Source organism: Pristiophorus japonicus, chromosome 1, assembly GCF_044704955.1.
Source record: "Pristiophorus japonicus isolate sPriJap1 chromosome 1, sPriJap1.hap1, whole genome shotgun sequence".
NCBI classification, from domain to species: domain Eukaryota; kingdom Metazoa; phylum Chordata; class Chondrichthyes; family Pristiophoridae; genus Pristiophorus; species Pristiophorus japonicus.
This window is the reverse complement of record NC_091977.1, coordinates 17,209,591-17,228,511: the sequence shown is the minus strand read 5'-3', so window position 1 is coordinate 17,228,511 and position 18,921 is coordinate 17,209,591. Positions and strand designations below refer to the sequence as shown.

The window sequence follows — 18,921 nt, the reverse complement described above, 5'->3', positions numbered from 1 at the left end:
ATTACACCGGAGATTTGGCCTGGATATCCAACTTAGATGTTGACATTTGATTCGCTTTGCTACTACCGAACAGAAGAAGAATCATCAAATCCAGATTTTAGGAGTTTCATCTCATCGATTTCCCCTCTGGTTCCCATTGCCAATTATTTTAAACCTGTGCCCTCTGGTTACCAACCATTCTGCCAGTGGAAAGGGATTCTCCCTATGTACTTGATTTTGAACCCCTCAATAAAATCTCCTCTTAACCTTCTCAGCTCCAAGGAGAACAAGCCAGCTTCTCCAGTCAAGCTGCTGCTCAAGCAGGCTCACAAACATCAGTGTTAACTGGGCTGTTAGAAGGGGAGGGGAGACTGAGAGTGGAGGGAGAGAGGGGAGGGGAGGGTGAGAGGAGAGGGGAGGGTGAGAGGGGAGTGAAGAGTGAGAGGGGAGGGGAGGGTGAGAGGGGAGGGGATGCTGAGAGGGGAGGGTGCGAGGGGAGGGGAGGGTGAGAGGGGAGGGGAGGGTGAGAGGGGAGGGGAGGGTTGAGAGGAGAGAGGAGAGTGAGAGGGGAGGGTAAGAGGGGAGGGGAGGGTAAGAGGGGAGGTTAAGAGGGGAGGGGAGGTTAAGAGGGGAGGATGGGGAGGGTGAGAGGGGAGGTTGAGAAAGGAGGGTGAGGGGAGGGTGAGAGGGTGAGAAGGGAGGGTGAGAGGGGAGGGTGAGAGGGGAGGGGAGGGTGAGAGGGAAGGGGAGGGTATGAGGGAAGGGGAGGGTATGAGGGAAGGGGAGGGTATGAAGGACGGGGAGGGTATGAAGGACGGGGAGGGTATGAGGGAAGGAGGTAAGGGGAGGGTAAGAGTTAAGGGGAGGGTGAGAGTTAAGGGGAGGGTGAGAGTTAAGGGGAGGGTGAGAGTTAAGGGGAGGGTGAGAGTTAAGGAGAGGGTGTGAGGGGAGGATGAGAGGGGAGGATGAGAGGGGAGGGTGAGAGGGGAGGGTGAGAGGGGAGGGTGAGAGGGGAGGGTGAGAGGGGAGGGTGAGAGGGGAGGGTGAGAGGGGAGGGTGAGAGGGGAGGGCGAGAGGGGAGGGTGAGAGGGGAGGGTGAGAGGGGAGGGTGAGAGGGGAGGGTGAGAGGGGAGGGTGAGAGGGAAGGGTGAGAGGGAAGGGTGAGAGGGAAGGGTGAGAGGGAAGGGTGAGAGGGAAGGGGAGGGTGAGAGGGAAGGGGAGGGTGAGAGGGAAGGGGAGGGTGAGAGGGAAGGGGAGGGTGAGAGGGAAGGGGAGGGTGAGAGGGAAGGGGAGGGTGAGAGGGAAGGGGAGGGTGAGAGGGAAGGGGAGGGTGAGAGGGAAGGGGAGGGTATGAGGGAAGGGGAGGGTATGAGGGAAGGGGAGGGTATGAGGGAAGGGGAGGGTATGAGGGAAGGGGTGAGAATTAAGGGGAGGGTGAGAATTAAGGGGAGGGTGAGAATTAAGGGGAGGGGTGAGAGTTAGGGGGGGGTGGAGGGGAGGGGAGGGAAAGAGGGGAGGGGATGGGAGGGTGAGAGGGGAGGGGAAGGTGAGAGGGGAGGGGTGAGGGGAGGGTGAGAGGGGATGTGAGGGTGAGAGGGGTGGGGAGGGTGAGAGGGGAGGGGAGGGTGGAGAGGGGAGGGGTGAGAGGGGGGGAGGGTGAGAGGGGAGGGGAGGGTGAGGGGGAGGATGAGAAGGGAGGGGAGGGTGAGAGGGGAGGGGATGTGAGGGTGAGAGGGGGAGGGGAGGGGAGGGTGAGAGGGGAGGGGAGGGGAGGGTGAGAGGGGAGGGGAGGGGAGGGTGAGAGGGGATGTGAGGGTGAGAGGGGTGGGGAGGGTGAGGGGGTGGGGAGGTGAGAGGGGTGGGGAGGGTGGGGAGGGTGAGAGGGGAGGGGAGGGTGAGAGGGGAGGGGAGGGTGAGAGGGGAGGGGAGGGTGAGAGGGGAGGGGAGGGTGAGAGAGGAGGATGAGAAGGGAGGATAAGAAGGGAGGGGAGGGTGAGAGGGGAGGGGTGGGTGAGAGGGGAGGGGAGGGTGTGAGGGGAGGATGAGAAGGGAGGGGTGGGTGAGAAGGGAGGGGTGGGTGAGAGGGGAGGAGTGGGAGAGGGGAGAGGAGGGTGAGAGGGGAGGGTAGGGCGAGAGGGGAGGGGAGGGTGAGAGGGGAGGGGAGGGTGAGAGGGGAGGGGAGGGTGAGAGGGGAGGGGAGGGTGAGAGGGGAGGGGAGGGTGAGAGGGGAGGGGAGGGTGAGAGGGGAGGGGAGGGTGAGAGGGGCGGGGAGGGTGAGAGGGGGAGCATGGTGTGAGGGAGGGAAGGCGAGAGTGGGAGGGGAGGGAAGGATGAGAGATCAAGGGGAGGGTGAGAGGGGAGGGGAGGGTGATAAGGGAGTGTAAGAGGGGAGGGTGAGAAGGGATAGTAAGAGGGGAGGGTGAGAAGGGAGTGTAAGAGGGGAGGGTGAGAAGGGAGAGAGGGGAGGGGAGGGTAAGAGGGGAGGTGAAGGTGAGGGGGGGGGGAGGGTATCAAGGAAGGAGTGAGAGTTAAGGGGAGGGTGAGAAGGGAGGGTGAGAAGAAAGGGGGGGTGAGAGTTAAGTGGAGGGTGAGAGCTAATGGGAGGGTGAGAGGGAGGATGAGAGGGGAGGATGAGAGGGGAGGGGAGGGTGTGAGGAGAGGGTGAGAGGGGAGGGGAGGGTGAGAGGGGAGGGGAGGGTGAGAGGGGAGGGGAGGGGAGGGTGAGAGGGGAGGGGAGGGTGTGAGGAGAGGGTGAGAGGGAAGGGGAGGGTGAGAGGGGAGGGGAGGGGAGGGTGAGAGGGGATGTGAGGGTGAGAGGGGAGGGGAGGGTGAGAGGGGAGGGGAGGGTGAGAGGGGAGGGGAGGGTGTGAGGAGAGGGTGAGAGGGGAGGGGAGGGTGAGAGGGGAGGGGAGGGGAGGGTGAGAGGGGAGGGGAGTTCTTCACCAAACTCTGATTCCAGCAAACAAACCCACGCGAACAAGTCAAAGGGTCGGCCTGCAATTCAAGCCGAATATGGGAAGTGTTTTGCCTTCTCATTGGTACCTTCATATCCGATGCTTTGACACTCAAGCCCGCTGTCAGCACACACGCAACTTTCAACGTTGTCGCCGACGATCCGGATCCAGCTCTCACCAATAAAGAAGTACCTGTATTGGGTTCTGTCGAAGCATTTCGCTAAAACACAGAGGAAAAACAAGTTACACAGATCACCAAATCATGGCAATGTTGGGTGTGCCGTCAATGCGCGATCATTCGAGCCTAATCTAAGTGCACTAAATGCACACTAAACACAAGCACATAATGTAATGAATCAAGAGTCTGGTTACTGTAAACTCACTCAGGTGCAACCTGATCCATCTTTATTCCAGCCCAAGAGTGCCAGCGTGACAAAGACACCCAGCTTATATACAGGTGACCAAGTACGTATGCCACATGCGTACAGCCCGATGACCTACGACCGGGGCACCCCCTGGTGTCTGGTGATACCCAAGCATTAATATATAACAACATTCCCCTTTTAAAATTAACAGCAGTCTTTTTTACAAATTAAGACGGTCTGGGGCTTTCCTCTCACGAGTTGATCGTCTCAGTTCAACTTTGGCTCTGGGCAAGCGTTCTGAGTCAGTTGAGACTGAGGGCTGAGTAGCCGATCTGATGGGACCACATCAGAGACTGAAGATTCAGAGTCAGTAATGTCAGCAGAGTCCTCTGATAAGTGACCAAGGGTGTTTTGGTCACGGACTGCATCTTCCTCACTCGGTTCCAGTTAATCCGTGTGCCACAGTTTAACCTGGTCAAGGTGTTTCCTGCATGTTTGCCCATTCTTGAGCATGACAATAAACACTCTGTTACCCTCCTTGGCTGTAACAGTGCCGGCGATCCACTTTGGACCTTGACCATAGTTCAGTTCATAAACCAGATCATTGACCGAGATGTCACGTGACACGGCAACACAATCATGACACCATTGCTGACTTTGACGTCTGTTTTCAACACGATCATTCAAATCAGGATGAACAAGAGAGAGCATGGTCTTGAGATTTCTCTTCATCATTAGTTCAGCAGGAGGAACCCCAGTAAGCCTATGAGGTCTTGACCTGTAACTGAGCAATATACATGACAACTGTCTCTGCAGTGAGCCCTGAGTTACACGTTTCATACTTTGCTTGATCATTTGAACGGCACGCTCTGCTTGACCATAGAAACAGACTTGAATGGAGCTGATCTCACATGTCTGATGCCATTGAGTTTCATGAACTCCTGGAACTCAAGTCCTGTGAAGCAAGATCCATTGTCGCTCACAACAATGTCAGGCAAACCATGAGTAGCAAACATGATATGAAGGCTCTCAATGGTAGCTGTAAACATACTGGATGACATAATAACACACTCTATCCACTTAGAATATGCATCTACTATGACAAAAAACATAGGAACGGGCCCGCAAAAACCTCGACCATGGTTTGGATGGCCATGACCAAAGACTCAGCAGAGATTCCACTGATACTTTACTTAGCTGCATGCAAGTATTGCACTGATGCACGCATGATTCCAGATCAGAGTCAATTCCAGGTCACCATACATGAGACCTAGCAATGGATTTCATCATGACAATACCAGGGTGAGTGCTATGAAGTTCACGTACAAATTTTTCTCTACCTTCCTTCGGCATGATTACACGATTACCCTACAGTAAACAGTCTGACTGAATGGACAGCTCATCCTTGCAATAGTTGTAAGGTTTGGTCTCCTCACGCATCTCCATAGGTATGGCAGACCAGTCACCACTGAGTACACACCATTTCACAGCCGATAAAATAGGATCATGGCTGGTCCAGATCCTAACTTTTTGAGCAGTGACAGGGGTTCCTTCACTTCCAAAAGCATCCATTACTAACAATAGATCTGCAGGTTGAGGCATCTCCATCTCAGTTGTGAGTAAGGGCAGACGACTCAATGCATCGGCACAATTCTCAGTACCAGGTCTATGACAGATGACGTAATCATAGGCAGACAATGTCAGTGCCCACCTTTGAATGCGGTACGATGCATTGGTATTAGTATCTTTGTTTTCTGAAAACAATGAAATGAGTGGCTTGTAATCCGTTTCTAGTTCAAAACGAAAACCAAACAGGTACTGGTGCATTTTTTTTACCCCATACACACAGGCCATACTTTCTCTCCCATACTGTAAGCTCTTTCCACTTTGGACAGACTTCGCGAAGCATTTGCAACAGGTTGTAGCTTGCCCGATTCGTTTGTTTGTTGGAGTACGCAGCTAACCCCATATGATGCAGCATCACAGGCCAATAAAAGACACTTACGCGGATCATAATGAACAAGCAACTTGTTTGAACAGAGCAGATTCTTGGCTTTCTCAAAGGCTCTATCTTGAGACGCACCCCAGACCCAGTTGTCGCCTTTTCTTAGTAACACATGCAGTGGCTCTAGTAAAGTGCTCAATCTGGGTAAGAAGTTACCAAAGTAGTTGAGTAGCTCAAGGAATGAACGCAGCTCTCTCACATTCTGAGGCCTGGGTGCATTTTTGATGGCCTCGGTTTTCGAATCAGTGGGCCTGATGCCATCAGCAGCAATCTTCCTCCCGAGGAATTTGACTTCAGGTGCCATGAATACACACTTCGAGCGTTTCAGCCTGAGTCCCACTTTGTCCAGACGCTGCAGGATTTCTTCAAGATTGTTCAGATGTTCAGCAGTGTCGCGACCTGTGACCAGAATGTCATCTTGAAACACGACAGTTCTAGAAACGGACTTCAGTAAACTTTCCATATTCCTCTGAAATATGGCTGCAGTCGAACGAATCCCAAAAGGACATCTGTTGTAGATGAAGTCCTTTAGGGGTGTTGATGCAGGTGAGTTTCTTCGAAGTGTCGACAAGCTCCTGGGTCATATAGGCCGACGTCAAATCCAGTTTAGTGAACGACTTTCCACCAGCTAGCATGGCAAACAGGTCATCAGCCCTCGGTAACAGATACTGATCCTGTTTCGAAAATCGGTTAATCGTAACCTTGTAGTCTCCACAAATCCTGATAGTGCCATCACTCTTCAACACAGGAACAAAGGGACTAGCCCACTCGTTACATTCGACCGGTGATATGATCCTTTAACACACTTTTTAAAAAAGGAGGGAGAGAGAAAACAGGGAATTATAGACCAGTCAGCCTGACATCGATAGTGAGTAAAATGATGGAATCAATTATTAAGGATGTCATAGCAGCGCATTTGGAAAGAGGTGACATGATAGGTCCAAGTCAGCATGGATTTGTGAAAGGGAAATCATGTTTGACAAATCTTCTGGAATTTTTTGAGGATGTTTCCAGTAGAGTGGACAAGGGAGAACCAGTTGATGTGGTATATTTGGACTTTCAGAAGGCTTTCGACAAGGTCCCACACAAGAGATTAATGTGCAAAGTTAAAGCACATGGGATTGGGGGTAGTGTGCTGACGTGGATTGAGAACTGGTTGTCAGACAGGAAGCAAAGAGTAGGAGTAAATGGGTACTTTTCAGAATGGCAGGCAGTGACTAGTGGGGTACCGCAAGGTTCTGTGCTGGGGCCCCAGCTGTTTACACTGTACATTAATGCTTTAGACGAGGGGATTAAATGTACTATCTCCAAATTTGCGGATGACACTAAGTTGGGTGGCAATGTGAGCTGCGAGGAGGATGATATGAGGCTGCAGAGTAACTTGGTTAGGTTAGGTGAGTGGGCAAATGCATGGCAGATGAAGTATAATATGGATAAAGGTGAGGTTATCCACTTTGGTGGTAAAAACAGAGACACAGACTATTATCTGAATGCTGACAGATTAGGAAAAGGGGAGGGGCAACGAGACCTGGGTGTCATGGTACATCAGTCATTGAAGGTTGGCATGCAGGTACAGCAGGTGGTTAAGAAAGCAAATGGCATGTTGGCCTTCATATTGAGGATTTGAGTACAGGGGCAGAGAGGTGTTACTACAGTTGTGCAGGGCCTTGGTGGGGCCACACCTGGAGTATTGTGTACAGTTTTGGTCTCCTAACTTGAGGAAGGACATTCTTGCTATTGAGGGAGTGCAGCGAAGGTTCACCACACTGATTCCCGGGATGGCGGGACTGACATATCAAGAAAGACTGGATCAACTGGGTTTGTATTCATGGAGTTCAGAAGAATGAGAGGCGATCTCATAGAAACGTTTAAAATTCTGACGGGTTTAGACAGGTTAGATGCTGGAAGAATGTTCCCAATGTTGGGGAAGTCCAGAACCAGGGGTCACAGTCTAAGGATAAGTGGTAAGCCATTTAGGACCGAGATGAGGAGAAACTTCTTCACCCAGAGAGTGGTGAACCTGTGGAATTCTCTACCACAGAAAGTAGTTGAGACCAATTCACTAAATATATTCAAAAAGGTGTTAGATATAGTCCTTACTACTAGGGGGATCAAGGGGTATGGCGAGAAAGCAGGAATGGGGTACTGAAGTTGCATGTTCAGCCATGAACTCATTGAATGGTGGTGCAGGCTCGAAGGGCCGAATGGCCTACTCCTGCACCTATTTTCTATGTTTCTATGAGTCTGCCAAGCTTAATTTCAACCTTCTCCCTCATCATGTACAGAACAGACTGAGCTTTGTGATAGACAGGCCTTGCATTAGAGTCCAGGTGAGTCTGCACCTTGGCTCCCGTAAAATTACCAATGTTCGGTTCAAACAAAGTAGGAAACTTTTTCAATACTTGAGCACACGAAGTATCATCCACCGAGGACAACATCTTGTCATCATTCCAGTTCGGCTTGATTTTCTCGAACCAATTCCTGACGAACAGCATTGGACCATTACCTGGGATGATCCATAATGGTAGCTCATGAACCTCATGTGACACCTCGATTGCTGCACTGCCAAGCACCGGTATGAGTTCCTTAGTGTAAGTACGCAACCTGGCATTGACTGGACTCAGCTTCGGTTTCGCAGCCTTAGTGTCCCACAGCTTGTCGAATGTACTTTGGCTCATTATCGACTGGCTCGCACCCGTATCCAGCTCCATTGATACAGGCACGCCATTCAGCTCAGGAACGAATACAGTCCATTCACTTCCTCCTCAGGTTGCGTATCCGGGCCATCACTGAACAGGTCCTCATCAACCTCATGGTAAGCCGCACCACGCTTGCTCCATTGTGGACACATCCTGTGAAGGTGCCCCACTTTCTAACATCCATTGTATGAGTATTGTCTAAACCGACACTGATGAGGTTGATGATTGACCCCACAATACCAACAGGGTGAAATCTGGATCGAACCTGTCATGTATCTCACACTACTGTACATAACTGTATCTTACCATGCTATACATGACTGTAACTAGAGATGACCTGTAACCACAAGCTTACCTTACCACCAGGGGTGCACTTGCAGGAGACACTGGATACCTGTCCCAGACAGGTATATATGCTCAGGTCTCAAGGTAAGTGTGGCATTCGAGAGCTGTGTAATAAAGGTGCAGGTCCTGAGTGACCTTGACTTCACTATGTGCCTCGTGTGAATCTGTACTGAGGGACAGGACTTTACAGAACCAGTTGGCGGGCTCTGAGCAGCGGCAGGTTTTGCGTAAGCAGCTCTGCCCGCAGACGACGCCATCTTGTTTACAGTAATTGCCGTGGAACTCCGACTCGTCGATGATATCTGCCTCAAATTATCATCCGTCGTCATGCATGCCTGGGCAGTCGCGATGGCCTTTTTCAAATCCAATGTCTCTGCAGCCAACAACTTCCTGAGGATTGCATCATGGCTGATGCCTATCACGAAGACATCACGCAGCATGTGTTCCAGAATGTTCCAGAACTTACACGGCTCAGCAAGACGTCGCAGGTTGGCGACAAATCCCGACACGTCCTGGCCCTCAGCACGAACATGCGTGTTGAAACGGTAGCATGATATGATGATCTACTCTTTTGGCTTCAGATGGTAACCCACCAACGTACACACAATTCCTCGTGCCCTTTTTCCGCCGGACACACAGGCGAGAGAAGATTCTAAATTTTCGGACCACAAACGGTGAGGAGAACTGCCCTCCACTTAACTGCGTAGGCCTCTGCTTCCATGCTGTTGGCCGCAAAATACTGATCCAGCAGATCAACAAAATCCTCCCAATCCTTGCCCTCCACGAATCTCTCCAGGATTCCAACAGTGCCATTGTACATACGAAGGTTCTTAGATTACCTCGTCGCCAATTGTAATGACTCAAGAGTCTGGTTACTGTAAATTCACTCAGGTGCAACCTGAACCATCTTTATTCCAGCCCAAGGGTGCCAGCGTGACAAAGACACCCAGCTTATATACAGGTGACCAAGCACACATGCCACATGCGTACAGCCTGATGACCTCCGACTGCGACGCTCTCTGGTGTCTGGTAACCCCCAAGCATTAATACATAACACATAAGAAACAGGAGCAGGGGTAGTCCATTCGGCCCCTCGAGCCTGCTCTGCCACTTAATGTGATCATGGCTGATCTTTGACCTCAACTCCACTTTCCTGCCTAATCCCTTGATTCCCCCAGAGTCCAAAAATCTATCTCTCTCGGTCTTAAATATATTCAGAGATTCAGCATCCTCAGCTCTCTGTGGCAGAGAATTCCAAAGATTCACAACGCATTGACTGAAGAAATTCCTGCTCAGCTTGGTCTTAAATGGCCGATCCCTTATCCCGAGACTAGGTTTTAGATGCTCCAGCCAGGGGAAACAACCTCTCAGCATCTACCCTGTCAATCCCCCTCAGAATCTTAGATGTTTCAATGGTAGATATTGTGGTATATTTTACGGCCGTTCAACAAATGTACCCAACATCCCAACATGCAATGTTCTACCTCACCCTCTCAAATGTGTGAAGCAGGGAGCTGCTTGCTTACCTTCCTGGCAATTAACTCCTGTGAACTGATCAGCGCACCGACAGTGGTAAGTGTTGAGAAGAGGATTTCTGATGCAAGTCCCTCCGTTTTTACAGGGCTGCGGAAGACAGGGATCTGTACGGCACAAAGCAAAGCGGTTTTAAAGTTGAAATGTGTGCACCAGTGAACATGCTCACAGGTTTGTAGAGCTATTGCATTGTGAGTGGCTCAGCCAGTCACGCGATGTTCACAAGATTCAATATAACCTCAGTCAGTTGAGTCTAGGCCATCCATGGTGAGGTATGCAGTTGTGAGCCTAGTGGATGAACTGGTAATGTGTAGACTGTGATTGTTAAACCTTTGTTAACCAACATTAGTGTCCTCGATCAGGCCAACATCCCCAGCATCGAAGCACTGACCACACTCGACCAGCTCCATTGGGCAGGCCACATCGTCCGCATGCCTGACACAAGACTCTCAAAGCAAGCACTCTGCTCGGAACTCCTGAAGCAAGCCCCAGGTAAGCAGAGGAAATGTTTCAAGGACGCCCTCAAAGTCTCCTTGATAAAATGCAACAACCCCAACGTCACCTGGGAGTCCCTGGCCAGAGACCGCCCGCCCTAAGTGGAGGAAGAGTATCCGGGAGGGTGCTGAGCATCTTGAGTCTCATCGACGAGAGCATGCAGAGCTCAAGCGCAGGCAGTGGAAGGAGCTTGCGGCAAACCAGACTCCCCACCCACCCTTTCCTTCAACAACTGCCAGTCCAACCTGTGACAGAGACGGTAATTCCCTTATTGTACTGTTCAGTCACCTGAGAACTCATTTGCAGAGTGGAAGCAAGTCTTCCTCGATTTCGAGGGACTGCCAATGATGATGGTTAATAAACCAACTAGTACTGAATAGCAATGTGTTGCTATGAATTCTTAAGCAAAGAACCCATGAAGCAAATACATTACAAAAGTCAATGGTGCGTCCACAGTTGTCTTTCTGAAACCAAAGTGCAGTATATGTTAATTCTCCCGGGATACATCCCAATGGAGTGAAAACCCCCTGCGCCAATATTAGCAGCCGAATTCATGTTAAATTGGAGTTTGATTCTTCTGTCCGATACCATTGACCTGTTTAAAATGGGCGGAGCCTCATTTAAATACCTGGCAGTGGTAAAAAAAAATTGGCCTGCTATCTTCCCCTTTGTGTCCCTTCTGAAAATCCTTATCCGATCCGTGCATCATCTTTCGCCGGTCAGGATTAAGGGCATTGGCGAGTGGAGGGGAAGGGGAATTCTCCCGATTGTCCAACCCGGGAAACAGGAGGCAACTCTTGATCGGGAATGTTGCCCCTCTGCTGCCGAAGCTACAGATGATGAAACCAACATGCGAAATCGACGGGCAGGAAAAGACCAGCTGGTCCATCAAGCCTGCCTCCATTTCATTTTTCGCATTACATTTAAAGCTGTACATCACAGAAGGAGGCCATTCTGTTCAGCGTGCCTGTGCCGGCTCTTTGAAAGAGCTATCCAATTAGTCCCACTGCCCTCTGCTCTTTCCCTACAGCACTGTAGATTTTTCACCTGAGTATTTATTCAATTCCCTTTTGAAGGTTACGACAGGTTGAACCTCCCTATCCAGAACCCTCGGGACCCGGTTTGTTCTGGATCAGGGATCATTACGGACGAGGGGTGGTCACATTAAATTGGATGGTACAGGTACTGTGCAAGAGGATAGCGGGGCTGGCTAGATTGGGGCTGGGAGTGTAGCAGAGAGATCATGGGGGAGAGTAGGGGCAGTGGATCGCGGGGTCAGGCCAGCGATTGCAGGAGTCGGCAATGAGGAAGGACTTCAATTTGTTCATGTCGGAGTTCTGCGCATGCGCCACCCGGTAGCCAGGAATGGTTCTGGACGAGGGATGGTTCCGGATAAGAGAGTTCTGGATAAGGGAGGTTCAACCTGTATTAACATAGAAACATAGAAAATAGGTGCAGGAGTAGGCCATTCGGCCCTTCGAGCCTGCACCGCCATTCAATAAGATCATGGCTGATCATTCCCTCAGTACCCCTTTCCCGCTTTCTCTCCATACCCCTTGACTCCCTTAGCCGTAAGGGCCATATCTAACTCTCTCTTGAATATATCCAATGAACTGGCATCAAAAACTCTTTGCGGCAGGGAATTCCACAGGTTAACAACTCTCTGAGTGAAGAAGTTTCTCCTCATCTCAGTCCTAAATGGCCTACCCCTTATCCTAAGACTGTGTCCCCTGGTTCTGGACTTCCCCAACATCGGGAACATTCTTCCCGCATCTAACCTGTCCAGTCCCGTCAGAATCTTACACGTTTTTATGAGATCCCCTCTCATCTTTCTACACTCCAGTGAATAAAGGCCCAGTTGATCCAGTCTCTCCTCATATGACAGCCCAGCCATCCCTGGAATCAGTCTGGTGAACCTTCGCTGCACCCTCTCAATAGCAAGAACGTCCTTCCTCAGATTAGGAGACCAAAACTGTACACAATATTCCAAGTGAGGCCTCACTAAGGCCCTGTACAACTGCAGTAAGACCTCCCTGCTCCTATACTCAAATCCCTTAGCTATGAAGGCCAACATACCATTTGCCTTCTTCACCACCTGCTGTACCTGTATACCAACTTTCAATGACTGATGAACCATGACACCCAGGTCTCGTTGCACCTCCCCTTTTCCTAATCTGCCACCATTCAGATAATACTCTGCCTTCCTGTTTTTGCCCCCAAAATTGATAACCTCACATTTATCCACATTATACTGCATCTGCCATGCATTTGCCCACTCACCTAACCTGTCCAAGTCACCCTGCAGCCTCTTAGCGTCCTCCTCACAACTCACACCACCACCTAGTTTAGTGTCATCCACAAACTTGGAGATGTTACATTCAATTCCTTCATCCAAATCGTTAATATATATTGTAAAGAGCTGAGGTCCCTCCAGTCCATAGGAACTGATCCAGAGTCAATAGACTGTTGGAAAATGAGCACTAATGCATCCACTATTACTATTTCAGAGTACTTCCTTGAGTACTCTGGGATGCAGACCATCAGGCCCCAGGGATTTATCGGCCTTCAATCCCATCAATTTCCCTAACACAATTTCCCGCCTGATAAGGATATCCTTCAGTTCTTCCTCCTCACTAGACCTACTGTCCCCTAGTACATTCGGAAGATTATTTGTGTCTTCCTTCATGAAGACAGAACCGAAGTATTTGTTCAATTGGTCTGCCATTTCTTTGTTCCCCATTATAAATTCACCTGAATCCGACTGCACTAATATTTTTCTCTTCACATGTTTATAGAAGCTTTTACAGTCAGTTTTTATGTTCCCTGCAAGCTTCCTTTCGTACTCTATTTTCCCCCTCTTAATTAAACCCTTGGTCTTCCTCTGTTGAATTCTAAATTTCTCCCAGTCATTAGGTTGGTTGCTTTTTCTGGCCAAATTATAGGCCTCTTCCTTGGCTTTAGCACTATCCTTAATTTCCCTGTTAGCCATGGTTGAGCCACCTTCCCCATTTTATTTTTACTCCAGACAGGGATATACAATTGCTGAAGTTCATCCATGTGATCTTTAAATGTTTGCCATTGCCTATCCACCGTCAACCCTTTAAGTATCCTTTGCCAGTCTATTCGAGCCAATTCACGCCTCATACCGTCGAAGTTACCTTTACTTAAGTTCAGGACCCTAGTTTCCGAATTAACTGTGTCACTCTCCATCTTAATAAAGAATTCTACCATATTATGGTCACTCTTCCCCAAGGGGCCTTGCACAACAAGATTGCTAATTAGTCCCTTCTCATTACACATCACCCAGTCTAGGATGGCCAGCTCTCCAGTTGGTTCCTCGACATATTGGTCTAGAAAACCATCCCTAATTCACTCCAGGAAATCCTCCTCCACCACATTGCTACCAGTTTGGTTAGCCCAATCAATATGTATGTTAAAGTCGCCCATAATAACTGCTGTACCTTTAGTGCACGCATCCCTTATTTCTTGTTTGATGTTGTCCCCAACCTCACTACTACTGTTTGGTGGTCTGTACACAACTCCCACTAGTGTTTTCTGCCCTTTGGAATTCCGCAGCTCCACCCATACCGATTCTACATCATCCAGGCTAATGTCCTTCCTTACTATTGCATTAATTTCCTCTTTAACCAGCAACGCCACCCCGCCTCCTTTTCCTTTCTGTCTATCCTTCCTAAATGCTGAATACCCTTGGATGTTCAGTTCCCAGCCTTAGTCACCCTGGAGCCATGTCTCCGTGATGCCAATTACATCATATCCGTTAACTACTATCTGCGCAATTAATTCGACCACCTTATTCCGAATACTCCTCACATTGAGGCACAGAGCCTTCAGACTTGTCTTTTTAACACACTTTGCCCCTTTAGAATTTTGCTGTAATGTGGCCCTTTTTGTTTTTTGCCTTAGGTTTCTCTGCCCTCCACTTTTACTATTCTCCTTTCTATCTTTTGCTTCTGACTCCATTTTATTTCCCTCTGTCTCCCTGCATAGGTTCCCATCCCCCTGCCACATTAGTTTAACTCCTCTCCAACAGCACTAGTAAACACTGCCCCTAGGATATTGGTTCCAGTCCTGCCCAGGTGCAGACTGTCCGGTTTGTACTGGACCCACCTCCCCCAGAACCGGTTCCAATGCCCCAGGAATTTGAATCCCTCCCTTCTGCACCACTGCTGAAGCCACGTATTCATCTGAGCTATCCTGCGATCCCTACTCTGACTAGCACGTGGCACTGGTAGCAATCCTGAGATTACTACTTTTGAGGTCCTACTTTTTAATTTAACTCCTACTATTGAATTTGCTTCCACCGCCCTTTCAGGCAGCACATTCCAGATCATAACTCGCTGTGTAAAAAAAAAAATTTCAACACGCCTCTAGCTCATCTGACAATTGTCTTCAATTTGGTTACCGACCGTTCTGCCACTGGAGACAGTTTCTCCCTAACTAGCCTACCAAAACCCATCATAATTGTGTACACAAATTAAGAGTAAATTACACAATTTTACAAACTTCATGGTAAACTTTACATATAGTTTAATATATTTTCATGTTTTCAACAGAAAGGTAACCCAAGGTGGTGTTTCGAATTTTAAACCGAGTTTTTCCACATTTTGTAACATGGTGTAATATAGCATAACATCACCACCGCTTCCACCATTCCTGCTGTAATAGGCTTCTATTGGACCAGATGGATTCCACAGGTGAAGTACTCTTGATACTGCAGTGACCGTGACAGCAGTCAAAAGGCATTAATCGAGCAGTCAGATGTTCGGGTCGATCCACGAGGAACTCTCTCCACACCCGCCTCACGAGGAACTCCACCCTCCCACTCCCGAAGAACTTCACCCCCCCCCGCTGAGAAACTTCACCAACCCCAACAAGCTTCCCCCACTCCCCCTCCAAGGAACTCCACCCCCCCACCCCAAGAAACTTTACCAACCCCAACGAACTTCCCCGCCCTCCACCTCCAAGGAACTCCATCCCTCCACCCCAAGAAACTTCACCAACCCCGCCAAACTTCACCCCCTCCCCCCCAAGGAACTCCACCCCCCCCCCCCCAAGAAACTTCACCAACCCCGACGAACTTCCCCCCTCCCCCCAAGGAACTCCACCCCCCACCCCAAGAAACTTCACCAAGCCCGACGGCCGCCCCCCCCCCCCGAAGAACTTGATCCCTCCCGCCCTGAGGAACCTTAACCCGTGCTGGAATTTCATTGACTGCCATTGCACGGAATGAAATTCTTTAATCAGGTCATAACTTAAAAAGGGCTATTTGATTTACCCACCCTGTTTTGGACACTGTGGAACTTCACAGTAATCCCAGGAGATGTCGTCTTTTATCAGTGTGTAGCACCAAGGCTGCTCTTCGTTATCTGGGTTTCTGAAACAAATACACAGATAGCTTATCGATGGCCGACTCTCTTGCCCACTCAAACCCCCTCTACTTACCCTCAGAATTAACCAGTTGAATATAAAATAGATTCGCATTTACATAGCACCTTGAGTGTCAGCTGTAGCTCAGTGGGTAGCGCTCTTGCATCTGAGTCAGAAGGTCATGGGTTCAAGTCCCATTCCAGAGATTTGAACACATAATCATAGAATCATAGAGATTTACAGCACGGAAGGAGGCCATTTCGGCCCATCGTGTCCGTGCTGGCCAAGAGCTATCCAGCCTAATCCCACTTTCCAGCTCTTGGTCCGTAGCCCTGTAGGTTATGGCACTTTAAGTGCACATCCAAGTATCTTTTAAATGTGGTGAAGGTTTCTGCCTCTACCATCCTTTCAGGCACCTCAAATCCCCTCTATACCTCCCCCCAATTACTTTAAATCTATGCCCCCCTGTTGTTGACCCCTCTGCCAATGCAGTACTGAGGAAGTGGTGGCACTTTCGGTTGAGACGTTAAACCAAGGCCCTATCTGCACTCTCGGGTTGATGCCCAAGATCCCATAACCCTATCTGTTAAGGAACTGGAGAGTTCTGTCAGTGACCTGGCCAACATTTATCGATCAACCATCATAGATTATCGAGTTACCAATTTCAATGCTGTTTGCAAAATCTTGCTGTGCACAAATTGACAGCCAGATTATAGTGACTACACAGGCTGCAAAGTGCTTTGGATGTCCTGAGGATATGAAAGGCTCTATACAAATGCGAGTTCTTTCTTTCATTATTAAATATCTGAAGGCAGTTCACACACAATGAATTACTTTCTCGGTGTGTGTGGTAAATAGTTTTATTTAAGCAAACACCACAGCCACATGGACTATGTACAGCAGGCACCTCAAAACACTGGAGAAGTACCACCAACGCTGCCTCCGCAAGATCCTGCAAATGCATTGACAGGATAGGCGCACCAACGTCGATGTCCTCGCTCAGGCCAATATCCCCAGCATCGAAGCACTGACCACGCTCAACCAGCTCTGCTGGATGGGCCACTTCGCCCTCATGCCTGACACGAGACTCCCAAAACAAGCGCTGTACTCGGAGCTCCGACACAGCAAGCGAGTCCCAGGTGGGCAGAGGAAACACTTCAAAGGCAACCCTCAAAGCCGCCTTTAAAAAATGTAACATCCCCACCGACACCTGGCCAAAGACCGCCCTAAGTGGAGGAGGAGCATCCGGGAAGGAGCTGAACAGCTTGAATCTCAAGCTGAAGCCAAGCGTCGACAGCGGAAGAAGCGTGTGGCAACCCAGTCACCTTACCCACCCGGTCCTTCAACCACCGTCTTCCCCACCTGTGACAGAGACCGTAGGTCCCGCATTGGACTCTTCAGTCACCTGAGAACTCAGTTCTAGTGTGGAAGCGAGTCACCCTCGACCCCGAGGGACTGCCTATGATGATGGACCAACATCCCACAAACTCAAATGATGTGGATGTCCAGTTAAGCTGCTTCATTGATGTTGGTTGAGGGACAAATGTTAAGACCAGGAGAGCTCTCCACTCCTCTTCAAATCGTGCCATGGGATCAGTATTTGTTTGTGTTTCTTAAAAGTATTTCTTTTGCATTTTTGTGCTTTTCAGAGCGAGTATTGTTCTTGCCAGTGAATGGTACTCTTCCTATCTCATGAACATAAGGAGCAAGCAGAGGGGTCAATAACCAGGGGGCAGAGATTTAAAGTAGTTGCTAGAAGGATTAGAGGGGAGATGAGGAAAAATGTTTTCACCCAGAGGGTGGTGGGGGTCTGGAACTCACTGCCTGAAAGAGTGGTAGAGGCAGAAACCCTCACCACATTTAAAAGTACTTGGATGTGCACTTAACGAGCCGTAACGTACAGGGCTACGGACCTAGTGCTAAAAGGTGGGATTAGGCTGGATAACTTTTTCAACCAGCACGGACACGATGGGCCGAATGGCCTCCTTCTGTGTCATAATTTTTCTATGATTCTATGAAGAGAAGAGCATTCAGTATCTCGTGACTGCTCTGCCATTCAATTAGATCGTGGCTGATCTGCAGCTCAACTCCATTAATATGTCTTTTCTCCCTATCCCTTGATACTCTTACCGAACAAAAATCTAACTGTCTGGTCTTGAAAGCTCCAGTTGACCCGCAGCATCCACAGCCCTTTGGAGGAGAGAATTCCAAATGTCTATTACCATGGAAATGTCAGCTGCCCAGTGTCAGCATCAATCTCTCCCAGCTGAGGTACAGCACACATAGATGCAGGGTAACGCTCTCTCTGCCCAACCCCAACAATTTGCCTTGGCCACAATCTCACAAGAGCGCCTCCTGTTGCACCGGTGTGGCATTTGTTCCATTGTCCGCAACACCATTCTATCGACTTTCTAAATTCGGTAGGTTAGCGCCTCCCGTTAGCACCTGCAGAGGGCGGTAACGGGGCGCTGATGCAGTAGCGCCGGGGCGAGGCGAATCCAGCGCCGCAAGGCAAATCCACCTCCCGCCCCCCGACCCCCCACCACCACCCCGCACCGTCGGTAGATCTTTGCAGTATCTATGGGGGGAAAGTTCATTATAGTCCAGGAATGGGCGGTAACTTTAGAAAAGTTTGAGAATTAGCGCCAAAATTCATTCTCACTGCTCAAAGAAATGATGGGGCTCTAAATCAAGTCTTCAAGGCCTAGCTCAGTGGCGTTACACTCAAAGGGTGCACCAATATCGGTTGCAGTCTCATCTCAACTCATCATTGCCACAGGCCTTTTCCAGTACTTAAAGTGGAGGTTCATTGATACTGCAGCACTTCAGTCTCAGCATTGCTGGCTGTGCAGCTGCCTCAGTGAGGAGAAGTGCAACAAGGAGAAGGAGGTGGAGGATTGAAGCAGGTGTGCTCATGGCAGATCCACCTCGCGCGGGTCGTCAGGGTGATTGAATGCTTCAACAAATGCTACATACCACCATCTGAACCATAAGCTTCACACACTGCCCAAAGAACCACACCCTCAACACTCACCCACCAACAATCTCTGCCTACCAACACTCACACCCATATCTCACGCCTTGCACACACTGACAACTATTCAACTATGGCAGGACAAGGGTCATTAGTTATTGGAATGAATGTGATATGTGTGACA

The 18,921-nt window shown here is 49.6% G+C and overlaps 1 protein-coding gene across 1 annotated transcript in view; it reads right to left on the bottom strand.

The window, feature by feature from the left end:
- The window catches only part of LOC139261856 (hepatocyte growth factor activator-like), a 123,869-nt gene that overhangs the window by 59,895 nt on the left and 45,053 nt on the right, over positions 1-18,921 (bottom strand). Inside the window, exons 10-12 of the mRNA XM_070877092.1 lie at positions 15,676-15,770; positions 9,874-9,987; positions 3,022-3,153 (exon numbers count right to left, since the gene is read on the bottom strand). Of these exons, the coding sequence (XP_070733193.1) occupies positions 3,022-3,153; positions 9,874-9,987; positions 15,676-15,770 (341 nt within the window). The remainder of the gene's footprint in view (positions 1-3,021; positions 3,154-9,873; positions 9,988-15,675; positions 15,771-18,921) is intronic.